At 29.2% G+C, this 18,224-nt stretch overlaps 3 protein-coding genes across 4 annotated transcripts in view; 1 reads left to right on the top strand and 2 right to left on the bottom strand.

The window, feature by feature from the left end:
- Window positions 1-2,491, top strand: part of LOC139426702 (uncharacterized) — a 3,459-nt gene extending 968 nt beyond the window's left edge. Inside the window, exon 2 of the mRNA XM_071186457.1 lies at window positions 1,164-2,491. Coding sequence (XP_071042558.1) covers window positions 1,164-2,349 — 1,186 coding nt within the window. The 3' untranslated portion in view covers window positions 2,350-2,491. The remainder of the gene's footprint in view (window positions 1-1,163) is intronic.
- LOC107447208 (C-signal) overlaps window positions 1-11,651 on the bottom strand; it is an 18,118-nt gene extending 6,467 nt beyond the window's left edge. Inside the window, exons 1-3 of the mRNA XM_016062069.4 lie at window positions 11,410-11,651; window positions 10,275-10,332; window positions 8,504-8,691 (exon numbers count right to left, since the gene is read on the bottom strand). Of these exons, the coding sequence (XP_015917555.2) occupies window positions 8,504-8,691; window positions 10,275-10,332; window positions 11,410-11,541 (378 nt within the window). The 5' untranslated portion in view covers window positions 11,542-11,651. The remainder of the gene's footprint in view (window positions 1-8,503; window positions 8,692-10,274; window positions 10,333-11,409) is intronic.
- Window positions 11,652-17,240: 5,589 nt separating this feature from the next.
- Window positions 17,241-18,224, bottom strand: part of LOC122268247 (C-signal) — a 27,433-nt gene continuing 26,449 nt past the window's right edge. For both annotated transcript variants that reach the window (XM_071186524.1, XM_043050930.2), the window contains exon 5: window positions 17,241-17,575. In XM_071186524.1, the coding sequence (XP_071042625.1) occupies window positions 17,348-17,575 (228 nt within the window). In that variant the 3' untranslated portion in view covers window positions 17,241-17,347. The remainder of the gene's footprint in view (window positions 17,576-18,224) is intronic.

Raw genomic sequence — 18,224 nt, 5'->3', positions numbered from 1 at the left:
GAATAATTTTAGGGGGCAACATTCGTTTCGGCCCATAGAAGGTCCTGTGAGAGATAAAAAATAATTCGATATATAGAAAAAACGGTATTTTATTACTTCAATGCAGACTATTAGTTATTGTAATTATCTCATACTCCAATTAATTTTGTGGTACTTTCACGCACTATATAATGCATATTTATTGTCAAAATTGATTTCGAAAATTTTATATATCTGTAGTTTTTCAGAAAAAAAAGAGAAAAAAAATTGGCATATTTAAAAAGAAAAGATTTGACATCAAATTTTTTAAATTTTTTTTTTCAAAAAATTTCCCAATGTCAAAACTAGTAAACAGTAATAAATTTCATTTATATGAGAGTCGAAATATAATATGCATTTTCCCAAACTGATGGAATTTTTTGTGAGTATAGCTTATGTAACATCCAAAAATGTGATTTATAAAAATAAAAAAAAAATTCATATTGTTAGATCCTGCAAAAAAATCTGAAATAATTTATGTGATTGCATAAAATTAAATTGCATTTATAAAAATGTTTTCAAATTTGGGAAATTCGAACTTAAAAAATGTTTAATATTTCAATTCGATTTTTTTAGTAAAAGATCAACTGTACTGTATACACAAAATTTGAAGTGATATGTCACTTTAAGTGGAAAATCCGTTGATACCTACGTCATGTGAACTGTTCAATATTTTGTCAAAACATTGTTTTCATTATAATATTATTTTTATAGTATCTGATATCCTAGCTAATTTTTGAAATATTTAACTTTAAAAGTTGGCATTAGCTAGGATATCAGGTATAAAGATAATTGTATGAATAATATTTCAAAAATAGCAATGTTTTGACAAAATATTGAACAATTCACAGGGCAATTTTTTTTAATAATATGTTAATTTTTTGGCAAAAAATTTAAATTTTTTTGAAACTTATTTTTTTTTTCATTTTTTTACCAGTTGTGCAATAAAAAAAATTGTGAAAAAAAATGTGTCTATTAAAGCGACAAATACTTACAAATTTTGTTTATATAGTACGGTTGACCTTTAAAGAAAAAAAGAAAATAATTGAAAACTGAAATATTTTTTTAAGTTCAAATTTCCCGCCAAACAAATTTGAAAACATTTTTATAAATGCAATTTAATTTTATGCAATCACAAATTGAAGGACAAATTGGGAAGCACAAATTGAAAACAATGGAACAAGATTCGAGAAGCTGCTAAAAATTTCTACTAGTGTTTTGGATAAATTCAAAAGTGCCTTGGATTCTTCAATAGTGATTCACGATGTAAATATTAAAAAGTGGGCTTTGAAAGCTAGAGATGAGGAGCATTTATCGCCTCACCTGTTCACTGCTTCTTCAAACTGGTTGCATAATTTTAAGAAAAGTCATCGAACTGTTTCCCGTAAAATAAATAAGTTTGTCACCCTAAAACAACTGGACTCGAAATATGATTTACTGATTCAATCTGATGAATTCGTACAGAAAGTTAAATCTGAAATCGATTCAAGGTCTGAAGATTCTCTTTACAACTATGATCAGTCAGGATTTAATCTACAAATTCACGCAGGACGAACTCTCGCATTTAAAGGGGTTCGAACCATCCAATCTATAGCTCAATCTCTTAATTCTATGACTCATAGTTATACAATTCAGCCTACTATATCCGCTAGTGGTAAATTACAATCTCCTTTGTTTATCGTTCTGCAAGAAAAAGATGGAAAATTTGGGCCTATCGTGAAAAAAAATTTCTATCAAGCAGAAAATATAGCGGCATTGGCTTCAACATCAGGAAAATTATCTTCCTATCTTTCAATGAAATGGTTTGAAAATGTTTTTCTGGCAGAAGCAAATAAAAAGTCAGTTTTGTGTTTAGATTCGCGGTCAGGGCGAACAGAAAAACAATTCGAAGAAGTTGACACGGGTGACAAAAACGTTAAAATTTTAAAAAATTCCGGGAAAATACAACCATTAGTTGTAGGTTTTCGCCCTTGGAAAAACTTTGTCAAATATTTTTCAGACATTGTTATACTACACGATTATGACGTTAATTTGCATTTAAGGAATAACGTTCTCAAGCTTCAATCTTTGACTCACAATCAGTTTTCCTCTCCCAGATGTATAAACTTATTTAAATATGCGTGGTACAAAAGTGGTTATCTTGCAGAAAAAGCACCAAAATTTGTAACGCCTGTTGACTTTTGCTTTAAAAACATTGACTTTAACTGTAGCTCTTGCGTGAAATTGGCAATAATTAAATGTTCGTGGTGCAAAATTGTCCTCTGTATGAACCACTTTTTTAACCCACAAAACAAAAGAACACCACATTATTGCAAAAACTTTGAAGAATAATGTATTCTACATCATAAATTTTATGAAGTACGCTATCTGTTATAAATTATATAATGTGTTTTTTTGTTATTTTAGAGATTTACGTTACTATTTATCTTTAATCAGATGGAAAATGAATTAGTTGCAAAATATTTAAATTTTGAATTATATGACGTATATAAGAATATCTTTATGATAACTCATTAATATAGCTGAAATTATAGTTGCAATTTAAATATTCTTTGAAAATCAGAAATTGTTATTTATTTATGTATAGTATGTTTAGAGTCACGTTCTTTAAATAAATTTATTATTATATGTCCAAAATTGTTAATTTTTTTATTGAAACTCTGAAGATTGTATATTTATTCATTACACGAAAAAAATTTTCTTTAATACACTTATTTTATAAACGAAGATCTACCTTAAAAATATTTATATAATAACTTTTGTCTCATTATAAGCTAGGGAACAAAACGTATTTTTTAAGTATTGCCAAAATACTGTTTAAAAAGGAACATCTTGTATATTAAGCATTGATTTCTGGAAAATACACTTTTTTTAAGACTTTGATTTTTTCAAAAATGTTTTCTTATATTTCGACTCTCATATAAATGAAATGTATTATTGTTCACTTGTTTTTATATAAGAAAATTTTTTGAAAAAAAATTTTTTTTTTTTTTAAATGCCAATTTTTTTTTTTTCTGAAAAACTACAGATATATAAAATTTTCGAAATCAATTTTGACAATAAATATGCATTATGTAATACGTGAAAGTACCGCAAAATTAATTGGCGTATGAAATAATTACAATAACTAATAGTCTGCATTGAAGTAATGAAATACCGATTTTTCTACATACGAAGCTAGCTTGCTCTNTTATTTTTCTGAAATGAGATTCTTTTTTACATAAGATATCAACTTTATAGCTCTAATTTTTTTTTCATATCCACAGTCTTATCACTAATCACAATGCCATTCCTGTGCCCTGTGCAACATCCATCATTTTGATCTGCCATCTTCTTCAATCCCCCCTGATCTCAAATACCACGGAGGGAATTTTCAGGGAAAATATCTCTTTCTTTGGGGATTGTGTGCTTGCAAGAAAAGACAGTTGTTTGCAAACTTCAGTGTTGAAAGATTGTAGGAAGATATCCACAGAGGGTTTTTTTCCCACACGACTGGGATTTCTTATTGAAAAGTGTAGATTTGTTTTGTTGAAACATACCTATTCCTCTAAATAAGAGACCTTAGAAATTCATACGTTTTTAGAATATTTTTAAAACAAGAGTTTTAGGTGTTAAAGCGATACAATTATCGACATATTCAACTTTCGTCTACCATAAGGTACCTCTTGATAGACTAAAGTTAACATGTCTTATATACTAGTTAAGTGGTATTTAATATTTATAGTGGTAGTTACGCTACATTAATCCACTTCCAGAATTTTATCTGTAATAGAATTCGATGAACGAATACCAACTAATTAATTTAAGCTATTTATTTATTCATTTTAATTATTTTTCAGCTCGCTATTTTTTCCCCTATTGGTCGGGGGAATTAAATTAATTCATCGGATTTTTTAGAACAAATCAACTACTTAATGTGGATCATCCATCGATGTTGGCGAGTTCAAATCCCGTCCGTAGGTCACCAATAAGGGGTTATAATTATCGACCTTGTCAACTTTCAGCTATGAAAAGGTACCTTTTGATCTAATCATGTTATCATGTCTTATATACTAGTGAATTGGTATTTAATATTTATAGTGGTAGTTACACCACATTACTCCCCTTCCAGAATTTTATCTATGGATAGAATTCGATGAACGAATACCGCTGGTTGATTTAAGCTATTTATTTACTTATTAAAATTCTTTTTTTTCCTTTATTGGTCGAGAGAATTCAATTACTTCACCGGACTTTTTAAAGATATTTTGTGAGCGAATCAGCTATTTAATGTGCACCATCCATCGAGGTTGGAGAGTTAAAATCGCGTCCGTGGGTCACCAATAAGGAAATATATTTATCGACCTTGTCAACTTTCATCTATCAAAAGGTACCTCTAAATAGTATCAAGTTAACATGTGTTATATACTAGGGAAGTGGTATTTAATATTTATAGCAATAGTTATGCCACAGTGTGATAAACTAGCAGAGATAGTTAAAATTCTCGTTTATACAGTAACATTTAAAATAAAATATTTACATGCATATAGAGCTTGTTTTTGCAGAAGATTGTAATGTTTCTTTTGGCTATATATATATTTTTAAAAACGTTTTTTTTCCATACGTAATTGAACCATATTTGTAAATAAACTTCAAATAAATTTTTAATTTTCTAATTGTTATTTTTAGCAAACATATGTTACGTTAAACCCTTTTTCACTTAATCACACTTAAAATGATTTGAACTCTTTCTTGGCCAGTTGCCTAGATACTGTTGATAGGTGTGGTTTTCCTTATCTTTAAAGCAACTGAAGCTGTTTTTGGAAAAAGCGAAAGGTCAGTACTTTATATAGATAAATATATACATACATATGTGTATGTTGTTGAGATATTCGTAACAAGTAAATCATAAATTTTTTTGAAAAATGCACTATTTAACTTATTTAGACTCTTTTATTTAGTCAGAATTTCCAGATGCTTTTTAGTCTTTTTTGAAGAAATCAAAAAAATTTCAATAAATGATATCGAACCGCGATGGCCTTCCAATGAGTAACGAACCGGGTTCGAATCCCAGTCGATACAAATTCCGCATAAGACTTGCACCGACCACAGTGCTGACGTGAAATATCCTCAGTGGTTGACGGATCATGGGTGAGAGTCCCCTTGCCGTCAGGCTAACCGTGGGAGGTTCTCGTGGTCTTCCTGTCCATGTAACGCAAATGCTGGTGAGCTCCATCAAAAAGTCCTCCACGAATGCAAATTTCTCCCAATACTCGATCCAGGAGTTCCCTTGTCTTCTGGATAAGGTTCAAAATTCCAAGACTGTGTAGTGGAACATTAGTAGTCGTAAACCCATAAAACTGGATCGGCTGTTCAACGATGGTTATATTAAAAAAATAATAATAATAAGTTGCCTTAATATTCATAAAGTTATAATTTGAATTAAACCCGAAATTATGTCTCATTGCTTAGTTTGAGTTGTACATAGTTTAGATTGCTAAAAAGAACTCTTCAGAAAAATCAGGTGTCCTTTAAAACACATTTTGACAATATTGAGGTTAGCTTCGAAATCGGGGCAAAAGCTTCACCCTAGAATATCCTACGTTATGATATAAGAGTTGCAAAAAAGCCAGGCCGGCTAGTTTTTGTTTAAAAGACAGCTTTTATTTTATAAAGCTGGTAACATTAAATTTTTTATGTTTCATTGCTCAAAATTAACATATACGTAGTTAAATTAATTTTATTAAAGACTAATTTTCAGTAAAATAACACAAGTAAAATATGTTATGATACTAATTTTACTACCTCTAAAGTACATTTATTCCATAAATGATTAAAATGTTATTTATTTTAATAATTTATTTACTGCTACATATTTTGCTTGAAATTCTTTTAAACTTATTTCATCATGTTTTAATTCTGAATTGATTTCTGATTGTAGTCAAGCTGTTTCGAAAGTACAAAATTGCGGCTCCATATTATTCCGATCATACTATCACATTAATGTAGTAATTAATTCCCAATTTTGATATACCTTTTATACTAATACAGTTTTTTAAACATATTATTTCAAAATAAAAGATGGATGTTTTTGTTTTAGCCGGTCTTTCTTAATTGATTTAAAAGTAAAAGTATAAAAAAAAGATTTTTTTTTTTGGCTTTGTTTGGCTAAAATCCGGGTAGAAAGCACAATGCATTTGAAAATGTGTTCAGAATTAGTCTGAAATTTTTTTTTTAAAAAATCCTACTTTTCTGAAAGGAAATCTTGAAAGATTTTTGAATAACTATACGTTTTAGAAGTAAAAATTTATAACATCATAGCAAATAAGTACCAAATATGGCCGCATCGTAGTGAGTAAAACCTGCGAAAATGTCAAAACAAGACACACAAATCATTATTTGTTTGCAAATAATTCCAGCTGATAATTGATATCAATACAAATTTTAAATTAACTTTCGAGGAAAATGTTTTTACTATGAATGAAATCAATTAAGTGTAGTGTATCTTAGGGGTCATGTCCAGGCTAAATTTACGTACCTTCACAAATTCAACTTTAGGTAAAACGGAAGTTTCACAAAATACTTTTTCTTAAAATTTTAATTTTGTATCCCATAAGAAATGATCGATCCATATTTTTGTGTTGATTTTTTAATATAATTTCTAATTCTCACAAATTGGGTCAAAAGTTTTACAAAATAGGTACTTCTCAGAAAAACCTAAACAGACCCCTGGTTGCGGCTGAGGTTCTATTATCGGTGATGTCTAGAATCCCAGCCATCTTCAGATGGATGGGTTCGAGCTCGTCTGAGAATTAAAAGCAGTCGCAATGCACCATCATGCTTTTGGAAAATTAAAGCCTTAACTTCCTTGACCAACTCCTTACTCTTGCAAGGTTGTTTTATTTTATTTATTTGATAAAACAGATTAGTGGTGGGAGTTGAATTCTTGCCCATAGATGGCGCTACTGGAAACTAAGAAAAATTGCAACAATTATTTGTCAATAAACCGAATATTTTTTTTTTTTTTTTATCACCCACAATAAATCTTGTCTTCTAATGATTGGATTTTTGCAAACCAGGAAACAATAAAAAATAATTTCAAAAAATGAGAACATTTTATTAATTAGTTAATGATAAATATTTTTATTAAATTTAGGAATCAGACACCTTACTTTCTCTCTCAAAAAAATTTTTTTTTTATACTTGTGGAACAAAATATGGAGAGTAATTAGGCAAATTTGGAAAATTTGACCTAATTATTTCAGTCAGAAAAATAGTCAAAACTTTAGGTTGCTTAATGCTAATGTTTCTTTTTGTTCTAATGTTTATTAATAGTAATAATTTCTAATGTTTATTAATACGAGCATTCCTAATAGTTTTGCATAGATTTAAAATTTTATTGATGTATAGCTAAATGTTTCGGGAGTTTATGAAGTGAATCAAAAAAATTTTGAGCACGCTTGAAAGCTTGTTTATACAAAGATAATTTTTTATTATTTTATTTGCATTGTAGAAATTCCAGATCAACTTACGGTAGAAAGTACGGCGCTCCTAGTACAGTATCTGTAAGAACCATTTTACCATAAAATCCATGTTTACTGTAAAACTTGATACCTTAATTTCAGTAATATTTATTTAATTAGAGTGATAAAGTGATTTTTTCAGTAAATATTACTGTAAAAATTACGATATATCAGACTTTTTATCCCGTAAAATATTACAGTAAAAGTGGATTTATCGGTAGAAAGTACTGGAAGCCTGAGTGCCGGTACTTCTTACCGCAATTTGATCCGGAATTTTTAACAGTGTAATAACGGTCAAAAAAAAGTTTTGAATTATAAGGAATACAAATTCTTATATAATTTTAAAGTTTAAAGTCTGTAATTTTAAATAACAAATCATAAACGAAATTCATTTAATAGTTCTTAAGAAATCAAAATTTAAAAATATAAGTCTTTTTAAATTTTACAACACATCAATTTAACAGATTTCGCTCGTAAAGTTTGTTCTGTTTAAGCACTTAGTTTTATATCTATATATATTCGGGTTTACGACTATTAATTTCAAACTCCGCAGCCTTGTAGTTATAAACCCAATCCAGAAGACAAGGGAACTTTTGGATCAAGCATTGGAACAAATTTGCCTTCGTGGAGGACTTTTTAGATAGAGCTAACCAGTATTTGCGTTGCATGGAGAGGAAGACCACGAGAACCTTCCACGGTAAGACTGAATGCAAAGGGACTCTAACCCATGATCCGTCTACCACTTAGGATATTTCACGTCAGTACTGTGGTTGGTGCAGGCCGGATGAGGATTTGCATGCACCAGCCATAGCTGGGATTGTAACCCGGTTCACCTCATTGGAAGGCGAACGCTCTATCCCCTGAGCCATCGCGGCTGTTAACTTAGTTTGAAAATATCATGATTTGATAAAATTATGATATTTTTTTCTGACATGCTGTTTCAGAGTTACAAAAACTTGTAAAAATTTTCAATGTTCATTTACCGCTGCAATCATCAGTGGTGCAATAGCGTTTGTCTTAATATGTTTTTCTATATTTTCAATTGTGACTTGATCAATGTGAAGGTGTTCATTAATTCCAGCATTATTGATGAGCAAGTGTAGGCCTTCTTCTCCAACGTTCGCATCGACAATCTGTCTGGCAATTTCAATTTCTTCCGGATCATTGACATCTAAATTAATTCAATAAGATACACAAATGAAAAATGCTAATTATCTACGATAACAATGTACATAATTGAGGCAAATGTATGTAAACCATAAGTTGATCTTAAAAAGTTTATAACATTGAGTTTTTAGATTTTTATAATAAGCAAGAAATTAAACTGACGTTTTTCTTCTGAAGACGGTAACATTAACTTTCTAACAAATCAAACCTTAAATTTAGATAACTTTTAAAAGCAAAAAAAGAAAGAAAGAAAGAAAATTGTGCAATAGTTCAAATAATAGTACAAATAATAGATCGTAAATGAATCTACAAAGGTGACCTAGTAAATAATTGTTAAAAAAAGAAGTCAAGTAGTTAAATCGATTAAACACCCGTTACCTTTTCGAGAAAATAAGGCCCAGATCAATAAGCAAACCAAGATTGATGGTAAAATACGAATAAAATATAAAAAATCTTATTACTTTTGACTGTACACCCACGATTTTTAATTTTAAAGTTCAGTTTTGTCCTAATATATGTTACGTCTAATATAGGACTTAAAATATCTTGTTTTTTCTACTATTTTGTGTGTTACATTATACTATTTTTAAAATATTTTATATTCCTAATATAATGGGATAAAAGTAATATAAATCATATTTTAAAAACAAATGCGTGAAAATCTAATTGTTTTTAGTAAATAGAGAAAGTTTTGCTTGCTTTTTTTTTTTNTTTTTTTTTTTTTTTTTTTTTTTTTTTTTTTTTTTTTTTTTTTTGTAGAATTTATGATTAGAGCTAAGTAAAAAAGAAATAGGGATAATGATGAGAATATAGGCAAACATTGCTTACATTATGGTATTAAAATTATTGAATTTAAAAAAGAATAATTTTAAATTATTAGAATGGTTATCTGTGAAGAAAAAAATAAATTCTTTATTCCTGAATTGGTGTATTTTATTTTGAATTGTTAAGTGCAATGAGAATTACTCATGCAGTTATTTATAAATAAATATCCTTGTTTTGCTTTATTAAATATATTGTTGTTGAAAATGTAATATATTTTTAAATTTTGCTACTTCTTTTTATTGGCATTTTTCTTAAAAATACTATCATAAAATTAGTCGAAATATTAAATAAAAAATAGATTACTGACTGTATACAAACACAGTTTAAAGTTTCAAAAGTCGCTATTGGTAAAAAAAAGAAATTATAAAAAAATCTTTATTCGCGGAACCGTAGTGTCCTATCCACAGAACCCTAAGGTTCCGCTAACATCTTTTGGGAACCGCTGCTCTAGCCCATGAAAATAATTTTTTTCTCAAACAGTTCGAAAAGTGGTATGCAGTTGAAGCCTTTGATGCATATCGTGATTTAACTAGCGTAATAACTTCTTTAAAATAAATAACGACATATTTAACCTAAATTTACTGAAAATAATTAACGGAGTACTTAATAGTAAAACACATTAAGTAATTAATGTTCAAAATCTCAGAGAAAATTAGCATTTTAATTCTGAAACAATATAAAAATATTTTTCTTATCAAGCAGAGAGAAAAAAATTTAAAACTTATATTTAAAATACTAATAATAAAAATAAATAATACTTACCCATTTTAATTAAGACTAAATTTGTTTTTTCGGATTTCTCTTGCAGAATTTTAAGATCCTGATTGAAATAATTGCATAATATTAAAAGATACAGTTTGTTTAAAATTAAATTAACTCTACCAGATGAAAAAATAAATAAATACTAGATTTGTTTTTAATAAAAACAAACTTAGTTTATTATTATATTTTCTTTAAGTTCAATATCCTACTAATTTGGAGTTAAAATTGTTAGTTTTAAGAGCTAAGCTCATGAGTTGAACTATTAAATAATAATAATGCATAATCATACAGATAAATAAAATTAGACAGGTGTGGCTGGTAGTTCTAATTGCCAAAAATAAAGCATGGCGAACAAGGGCGCCGGCAGCGGAGTGCAAGGGGGTGCACTTGCACCCCCCTGGCTTTTTTTTTAAACAATTAAAGAGATACAGAAAAACAATTTTGTTATAAAAATTTTTTATTAAACATATTTTTATTGAAAAGCAAATAATTAAGTAATTATTGATACATAACAATTGAAAAATTATTTAATCAAACAAGAATAATAATCTTCTTGTTTGCTGTCCAAATATGTTAATAACTTTTTCAATGAGTCAACTTTGATTCTTTTCTTATGCAAACTGAGCATGCACATACTTGGCAGATATCTAAGCTATATTTTTAAATTTCATTAAATAAAACATAAGTAATATTATATTTTCTATTAGTTATTTAGTTTAACAAAGGTGTATAACACAAACTGACTTCTCACAACTGTGAAACTTCATCAACACAATAAATACCAATGTTAAGCGTGCACAAACACGTTAGTATACGAAACTATTGTTTGTAGTTATTTATGTTTCAAAGTCAGTAGTTATGCCAGCGCCATCAATACAGTTTCTCGCGTGGCAAAATTTGCAAGTACAAGAAATTCGTACTTTTTTTAAAATATCTTGTTAACAATGAAGAAATGTATCTTGAAAAAATTGACAGATGAAAGTTTATATAATACAAAACAAAATGTAATAACAGAATACTTAAATAAAAAATAGGGGGGGGGTAGTATGTTAGAGGGTTGCACCCCCTTTTTTATTATTCTGCCGGGCAAATTTATCTATACTAACAAAAATAATGAAAATGAGAAACAAATTACCTGCAGTGTGCTAGCGTTACGATAAGTGGCGAAAATAATGCTCGGTGGGTCATCGTTGGATATGAATTGCCGTACGAATTCACAGCCAATTCCTTTATTTGCGGCGGTAATAAAAATATTCTTGTATTTCATACCGCAATGTTGTTGAATTCAACAGCAACTGAAGAACGTAGAATGACTAGCACGTTCGCGAGCAGTTTCGTCCTTGGAAATACGGAAGTGCTGCCCAAAGCGAAGGTCGCGTTATTGGATATAAAAGTTTTGACTCCTTTTTTTATTTTCTTGTTTATAATATAGCTACTTTTTATTTATTTTTTTATTTTGCCGGCAAATGAAAAGAATTTTTGTTTTCTACTTACTTAAAATAAACTTTAAACTTTTATCATTTTTTTTTTTTTTTGTACAATTTATTGATCTCATCTAACTGATAAACGAATCAGGAAAAAATAGAAGGAAAATACGCTGCGTTTATTGTGAAATAGTCAAAGAACAAAATGGCATCATCTTAAATAACTTTTATTCTAATTATTGGATTATCACGTACTAAAATGCAATTTTTGTGTTTTGAAGAATACGCTTTAAATACGTTAAGGAAAGCGTAAGATTGGGTCTCATTGCTGCGTCAGTATATGCTCATGTTCTAAACATACGTACAAGGTTTATCAGATGATATGGCTCATCATTACCCATATCTTCTCATAATATTAACCTTTAATTGTTGTAATTGTTATAACGTATTACATTACCACACGGAGCCACAAAATCCCAGACGAATTAGGGGTCACATAATTGTGACCTATTGTGCATGTACACTTTATGCATATTCGCGGAAATAACTTAAAAGCTTGAATCCCGTTAATTAGCAGTGGTATGGCATGAAGCAATAGACTGCTAATTCCAAGGGCGCGGGTTTGAAACCAGGGGCGGTACTGTCGCAGTATATGTGAACAACAAGGTTTATTATAAGCTAAGTATTTTTTATTTTTATTTGAGATTTATTCTATACTGCACGTCATATCTTTGGAACTAACGTTGTGTTTTTAGTCTTATCTAGTTCTGCAAGTTAAAAATACTCTTAGGATCATTTATTAAAATCATTTACACCAAGAAAATTTGATGAAAAAAAAAGATAATTTTTAGAAAATAATTTTTCTTTAAGAATGATAAAGAAAAAACGTTTAAATCGAAAGATTTTTGCTTCTCTCAAGTAATGCAAATTTTAAAGGCTTAACCAAAAAACATGAACAAAACCTCTAACATAATTCCTAATAGTTAAAAAAGTAAAAGACGTCGCAATTTTTAATTTTTCTTTTCCTTAAGAAACTATTCAAAGTCTCGGTTCTAAACTAAAAATGTACAGAATAAAAATAGTTATTATTAGGGGCCAACCTTTCGATCGTTCTCCAGAATTAACTGTTGGAACTGTATTTTTCAAGTGACAACCTCCTCCCTCCCATATTTTATTAGTCAAAAATCCAAATCCACCAAAATAAGAGATATTTTTATTCGAAGAAAGTACGCTATTATGTCCGACATCGCTACTTGTAACACTAATTAATTAGCATATTTAAAGTATGCATTGTGAAAAATAAAATTTTGGCTCATTATATTTTATTAATTATTAACAGTTCTAATTCACAAAAGTAGTTCGATCTTTTACTCAATTTAATCCATATTTTTTTCACGTTTTTATGTGTAATTAACGCATTAATATCCTTAAAATATTTCGATAAAAATTTGCTTTTATTAATAGGTATTGGTTTCACAGTTGATATTATTTTCTGTACAGTGCGGGGGGGGGGGGAAACGGAACTCCTTGAATACATTTTGATTTAAGGATTGGACTTTCGCGTACTAGGACAAAACTATTATGCTAATTAATTAGTGCAAACGATATTTTAAGGTATAAAAGACGATATTTTATACATCAGACGCAGAAACAAACTTTAATTTTCTCTGAATAAATATATCTTTGATTCGACAAAATTTGAATTTTTAATCTTTAATATTGAGGTGAGGTTATAGCCACAATTTGGAAAATATGATCTCAATAATATGGGGAGTGTCGTTGAACGTTTTGTTATGCTAATTTCACTTCTCCTTTTGAAATTGACGTTCAAAAAGGGTCTTGCACGCAATTTCTTCAATCGTTTATCCACAGATCCTATTTGAAAAATATTTTTTTCATATTTATTTATCATTCTTTACTGTTTAATTTATTAATGATTGAAATTTTTTTTAAATAATAAGATTTCACATTTTCACTTCGATTTAATATACTTAATTTTAAATGATAATTTAAAAATACTATATTTCTTTTTCAAATGGCGAATTATGCGGAAATTAACATTGAGGGAATAAAACTTTCGATCTTTTTCCTGTTTTAAATATTAGTACCATTTTCTTCAGATATTTTCCGGCATTCACAGATATTACTTATTCCATATTATCCAGATACTATTGGAACCACTTGTTTCTAATTGGGATTATATTTACCCTTTCACGTACTGTGGGTTAAAGATTCAAATCCATTAAAAAAATATAGATTTCTTCGCAGGAGTAAGTTTTGTGTCCGATTTCGTAACTTAAAATATCTTCTGAACTAATTAATAGGTATGTTGAAGATAAGATTGATTCCTAGAACATAAAATTCCGATCATTAGATCACAGATATTAAAGCTCTCTCTCTCTCTCAGTTTTTTCTACTCAATTTATATGTATTGAATCTCAATATGAGATAAAAACGTTCTTATATTAGTGGGACCGGAAAGTAATGTCGTTTCGGTGCATTTGATACATTAAAGATATTTTAAACATAATACCTATGTAATACCTTTTTAATACGTCAGATACAGCTAAATTGCTACGTCAAAAAGTTCGTTGGCTTTTATTTTACCGCAATAAAACCAACTACTAATTGATAATAATTTTTATTTATCTAGTTGTGAAAATAGGGCTATATTTAGTATAGCACAGCTGATGAAATATACTGTCGTATCAGCTTTAAATGACGTCATGATTGTAAGAATTATTTTCGTGATACTTGTAAAAAGAAAACAACTCAACAGCGATGGAAACAGTTTTTAAATTCTTGTAAATAATGGTAGTTGATAGAATATGTAATTCTGATAATTTTTTCTCTTAAAAGTCATTTTGTTAAGTTGAATATTTGATTATTTCTTTTGAACAAACAGTAAAAGAATCTGATTGTCTCATATTGTATGTGACATATACAGTTTTAGAACTACTAATAAAATTCAAAGTTCTAGTGAAGTGTGCAGTTCTAATTACTAGTAAAAATCAAAATTTTAATATTGACCCAGTTTTTTTCCATTCTTTTACGCACACTCTGTTACCATAATTATTGTATTAAATTATTCTGTTTAGTTAGAAAAAATGTTTCCCACGGCTCCCTGGTTGATCTGTAGCTAAGGTAGCTATTTCAAAAATTGTCATTATATTTGCTGTATTCTGAGAAAATATAGCTTTGACATGGTAAGGACTTTTTATTCACTTTCTAGATTCTGGATATGTTTTATTCTTTCTGTTACTAGTATGTCTGCTTTAAATTTATTATTTTAGTGTTCTTTTGATTTTTTTTATTGCAAGATCAATTTGCGTTTTTCAGTTTCATTTAAACATTTCGTCTTTTCTATTGAACCTGTCCAGGTAAATTTACTAGCAATTTCTCTTTTTCTCTCTGTTACTCTTTCTCGGTGTCACCATATTCATGGTAACTTTATTGACTAGACTCTTTATTTGGTATATAATTAATTATTAAATTTATTAAAAATATTAAAGTTATTGAAATAAATATAGTTGATATCAATATTTGCATGACTAAAATTTAGTAATTTGTAATGCAAGAACTGTCAACCTTCTCCTTTGTTACTATTTTCTACAATTTGTTAAGCTTTCATTTTCCTACATTAATTTAACAAGAAGCAATTTTAGTGATTTTCAGTGTAAATTTGACTAGAAAGTAAATTGCTCACTGTTTCAGGTAACTTATTTTTAACACTTATGAACATTGATAACAAAGGGAGACATAATGCAGATTTAAGTAGTGTTTTATCTTTTTATGTTCAAAATCAAAAAGTGCACTGCTGTTTTAAGTTTTATGAACAAAAAACATTCCAATTGCAACTGATATCTTTATACTTAGTAATTTGAATATTTTGATTTTTTCAATAAAATATTTTCTAAACTCACTGAGAAAAATTTAAGGTCAAAAATACTAGAATATGGTAAAATTTATCGCGTTTCTGGCTCTATGGAAACACCAAAAAGCTCAGTAATTTTAACCGAAGCTCTTTTGCAATGATTTTGGTAAAATTAAGAATAAAGTATCTATATTATATAAAACGCTAATACGTACGTATGTATCAGTAAAACCGATGATATTTTTTTTTTCGCGCTGGCAGCAGTTTTCATTTTTAATTGATTGGATTCGGCGCGCACGAAGAGCACGCAGTGAGCATCATATGGCTAATCTATATTATATAAAACGCTAATACGTTTTAATTGATAGGCTTCGGCGTGCAAGAGCACGTAGTGAGCATCATATGTCTAATCGGGTGAATTCTCACCGAATTATCAAAAAAATTCTCACAAAATTATCTTCATCGAAGTCGATGCTTTACATTCAGCGTTCAGTACTATTTCATATTGTTTTACAACACATGGTTTTAGCCCTCTGGTGGGAAAGACTTTAAAACAAAACTTACAACAGTTACTTTTCTCAACAACTGAAATTTAGAATAGTGTGATTAAGAAAAATATGTGAACTGTTTGCAATTTCAAATTAATATTGAAATGCACAGGTTTAGAATTTTCTACAGTGAAAAGCTTTCGGAACCTCAGTGTTCAAAAAAGTATACAAAAACTAGACGTTAAGAACGTATTCAATGAGCGAGCAAAGCGAGCATCGGATTGCGAAGCAATCCGAAATGAACTGCGAAAGCAGTATCGGGGGTTGGCGAGCGCCAGCGAGCAGGGGGCGAAGCCTCCTAGTTGTTTTATAATCTGTGACAAAATTTGGAAAATGTCAAATTTGGTAATTTTATCTTGATGCTTTAGAGCAGTGTTCCCCAACCTTCTAATCGCCGCGGACCAGTCAACGTTTTAATAATTTTACAACGACCCGCTAAAGGGAAAGTGGACGTTGATTGTTTACATTTTAGATGGTGCTGATTTCATAATTTTAATTTAATTTCTTTTAAACATGCCTTCAAAACAGAATGGAGTTACATGCGCGGTATGGGTTCGGCTTCAGGAGATGAGTCTTAGTGTTAGATAAAGTCTCAGATTAAGTTTTATCCTACCTCTCGCCCGTAAAAAAGTCGCACAAATTTGAAGAAATACACCATAGTAAATAGAATGGAAATAATTAAATTTTCCAAGGGGCGGCTGGGTAACATTTGATCCCCTGACCGGTAACGGTCTGCGGCCCAGGGAATGAGGACCACTGCCTTAGAAAACCCTTTATTCCGTTAAATTTACTTTTCAGTTATGTATTTTTAACGAAATGTGTGGTAATGAGAATTATAATTTTGAAACCAGAATGTCTGGTAAACCGTACGAATGGAAAAACTATCAAATGAAGGGTTTGAATACAGTATATTTTGGTTTTATTAACCAAAATTATTATTATTATTTTTTTTTTGTTCTACTAGAAATGTCAAAACCATTCAGTACGGTAATTTTATCAGAATGTTTTTCACCGTGTGCCTATTTATTTTGAAAATGACCCATATCTAATAATATATAAAGTCTATAATAATACATAATGTCTATTAGTTGTGTACTTTGGTCTATTCATATCCAATGAATTTTGTTTAATTTTTCAGTTTTATTTATAAACTTAACGAGAAATAGATAAAAATCTTCACACAAATATTTTTCTTAAAAAAAAAATCTGATCTTTTTTAATCGGTAATCAAAAAGGAATGGTTTTTCCAAATCGGTCTATGAACGCTCCATGATGGTCTCTATTAATTTGCTCTAAAGTCTTAAGCATTGCCGAGATGCTTTCTTCCGGTGTTATTTCTGCTAAATCTCTGTTGCCCATGTCTGTTTTAACCCAACCAGGGTTTATCATCACAACCAGTATGCCTTTGTCTTTTAGAGTTGATGCCAAAATTTTCATTGCCATGTTCAAAGCAGCCTAAAATAATATTAATAATAATATTAAAATATTAAATAATAATATTAAAAAATAATAATAATAATAAACAATAAAATACAATTCAAAAGTACAGGGGAATATCCTGGTACAACTCAAATAATATGCAAAATTTAATAAGCTGGGCGAATATACTCATTTCATGTAGTCAGCATTGCGCACAGGCCGCCTGTATTTCACAGACAAACTGTTACCCTTCTGTTACAGACTGTTGTCACAGACAAACTGTCCTTCTGTCACAGACAAACTGCTACAGAATTGAAGCCGCGATTAGGGATCAAACCCCGGATTATTAACCAAATATTTCTATGGTCAGTAATTGCTTTTGTAATGATAAATTAATTTAAAACTTTATCTATAGTTGTTGATAATTTATAACTTGCACATTTTAATATTCCAAATGCAATCATCATCTTTTCATTGAAAAGGTTACGAATCCATATTGTAACATATATTATTCATGAAAATCAGAATAATCTGTTGGTTGTGGTAGCCATATATGGCAGTACTTTTACTTTCGTTACTTGTACCGCCGGTACAAGTAAAAAGTACGTACTTTTACTTGTACTTCGTTACTTTTTAAATTTAGTACTTTTACTTGTACTTTCGTTACTTTTTTAGGGAAAAAGTA

Source organism: Parasteatoda tepidariorum, chromosome 10, assembly GCF_043381705.1.
Source record: "Parasteatoda tepidariorum isolate YZ-2023 chromosome 10, CAS_Ptep_4.0, whole genome shotgun sequence".
NCBI lineage: Eukaryota > Metazoa > Arthropoda > Arachnida > Araneae > Theridiidae > Parasteatoda > Parasteatoda tepidariorum.
The sequence above is the reverse complement of the archived record's forward strand: the minus strand, read 5'-3'. Positions and strand labels throughout refer to the sequence as shown.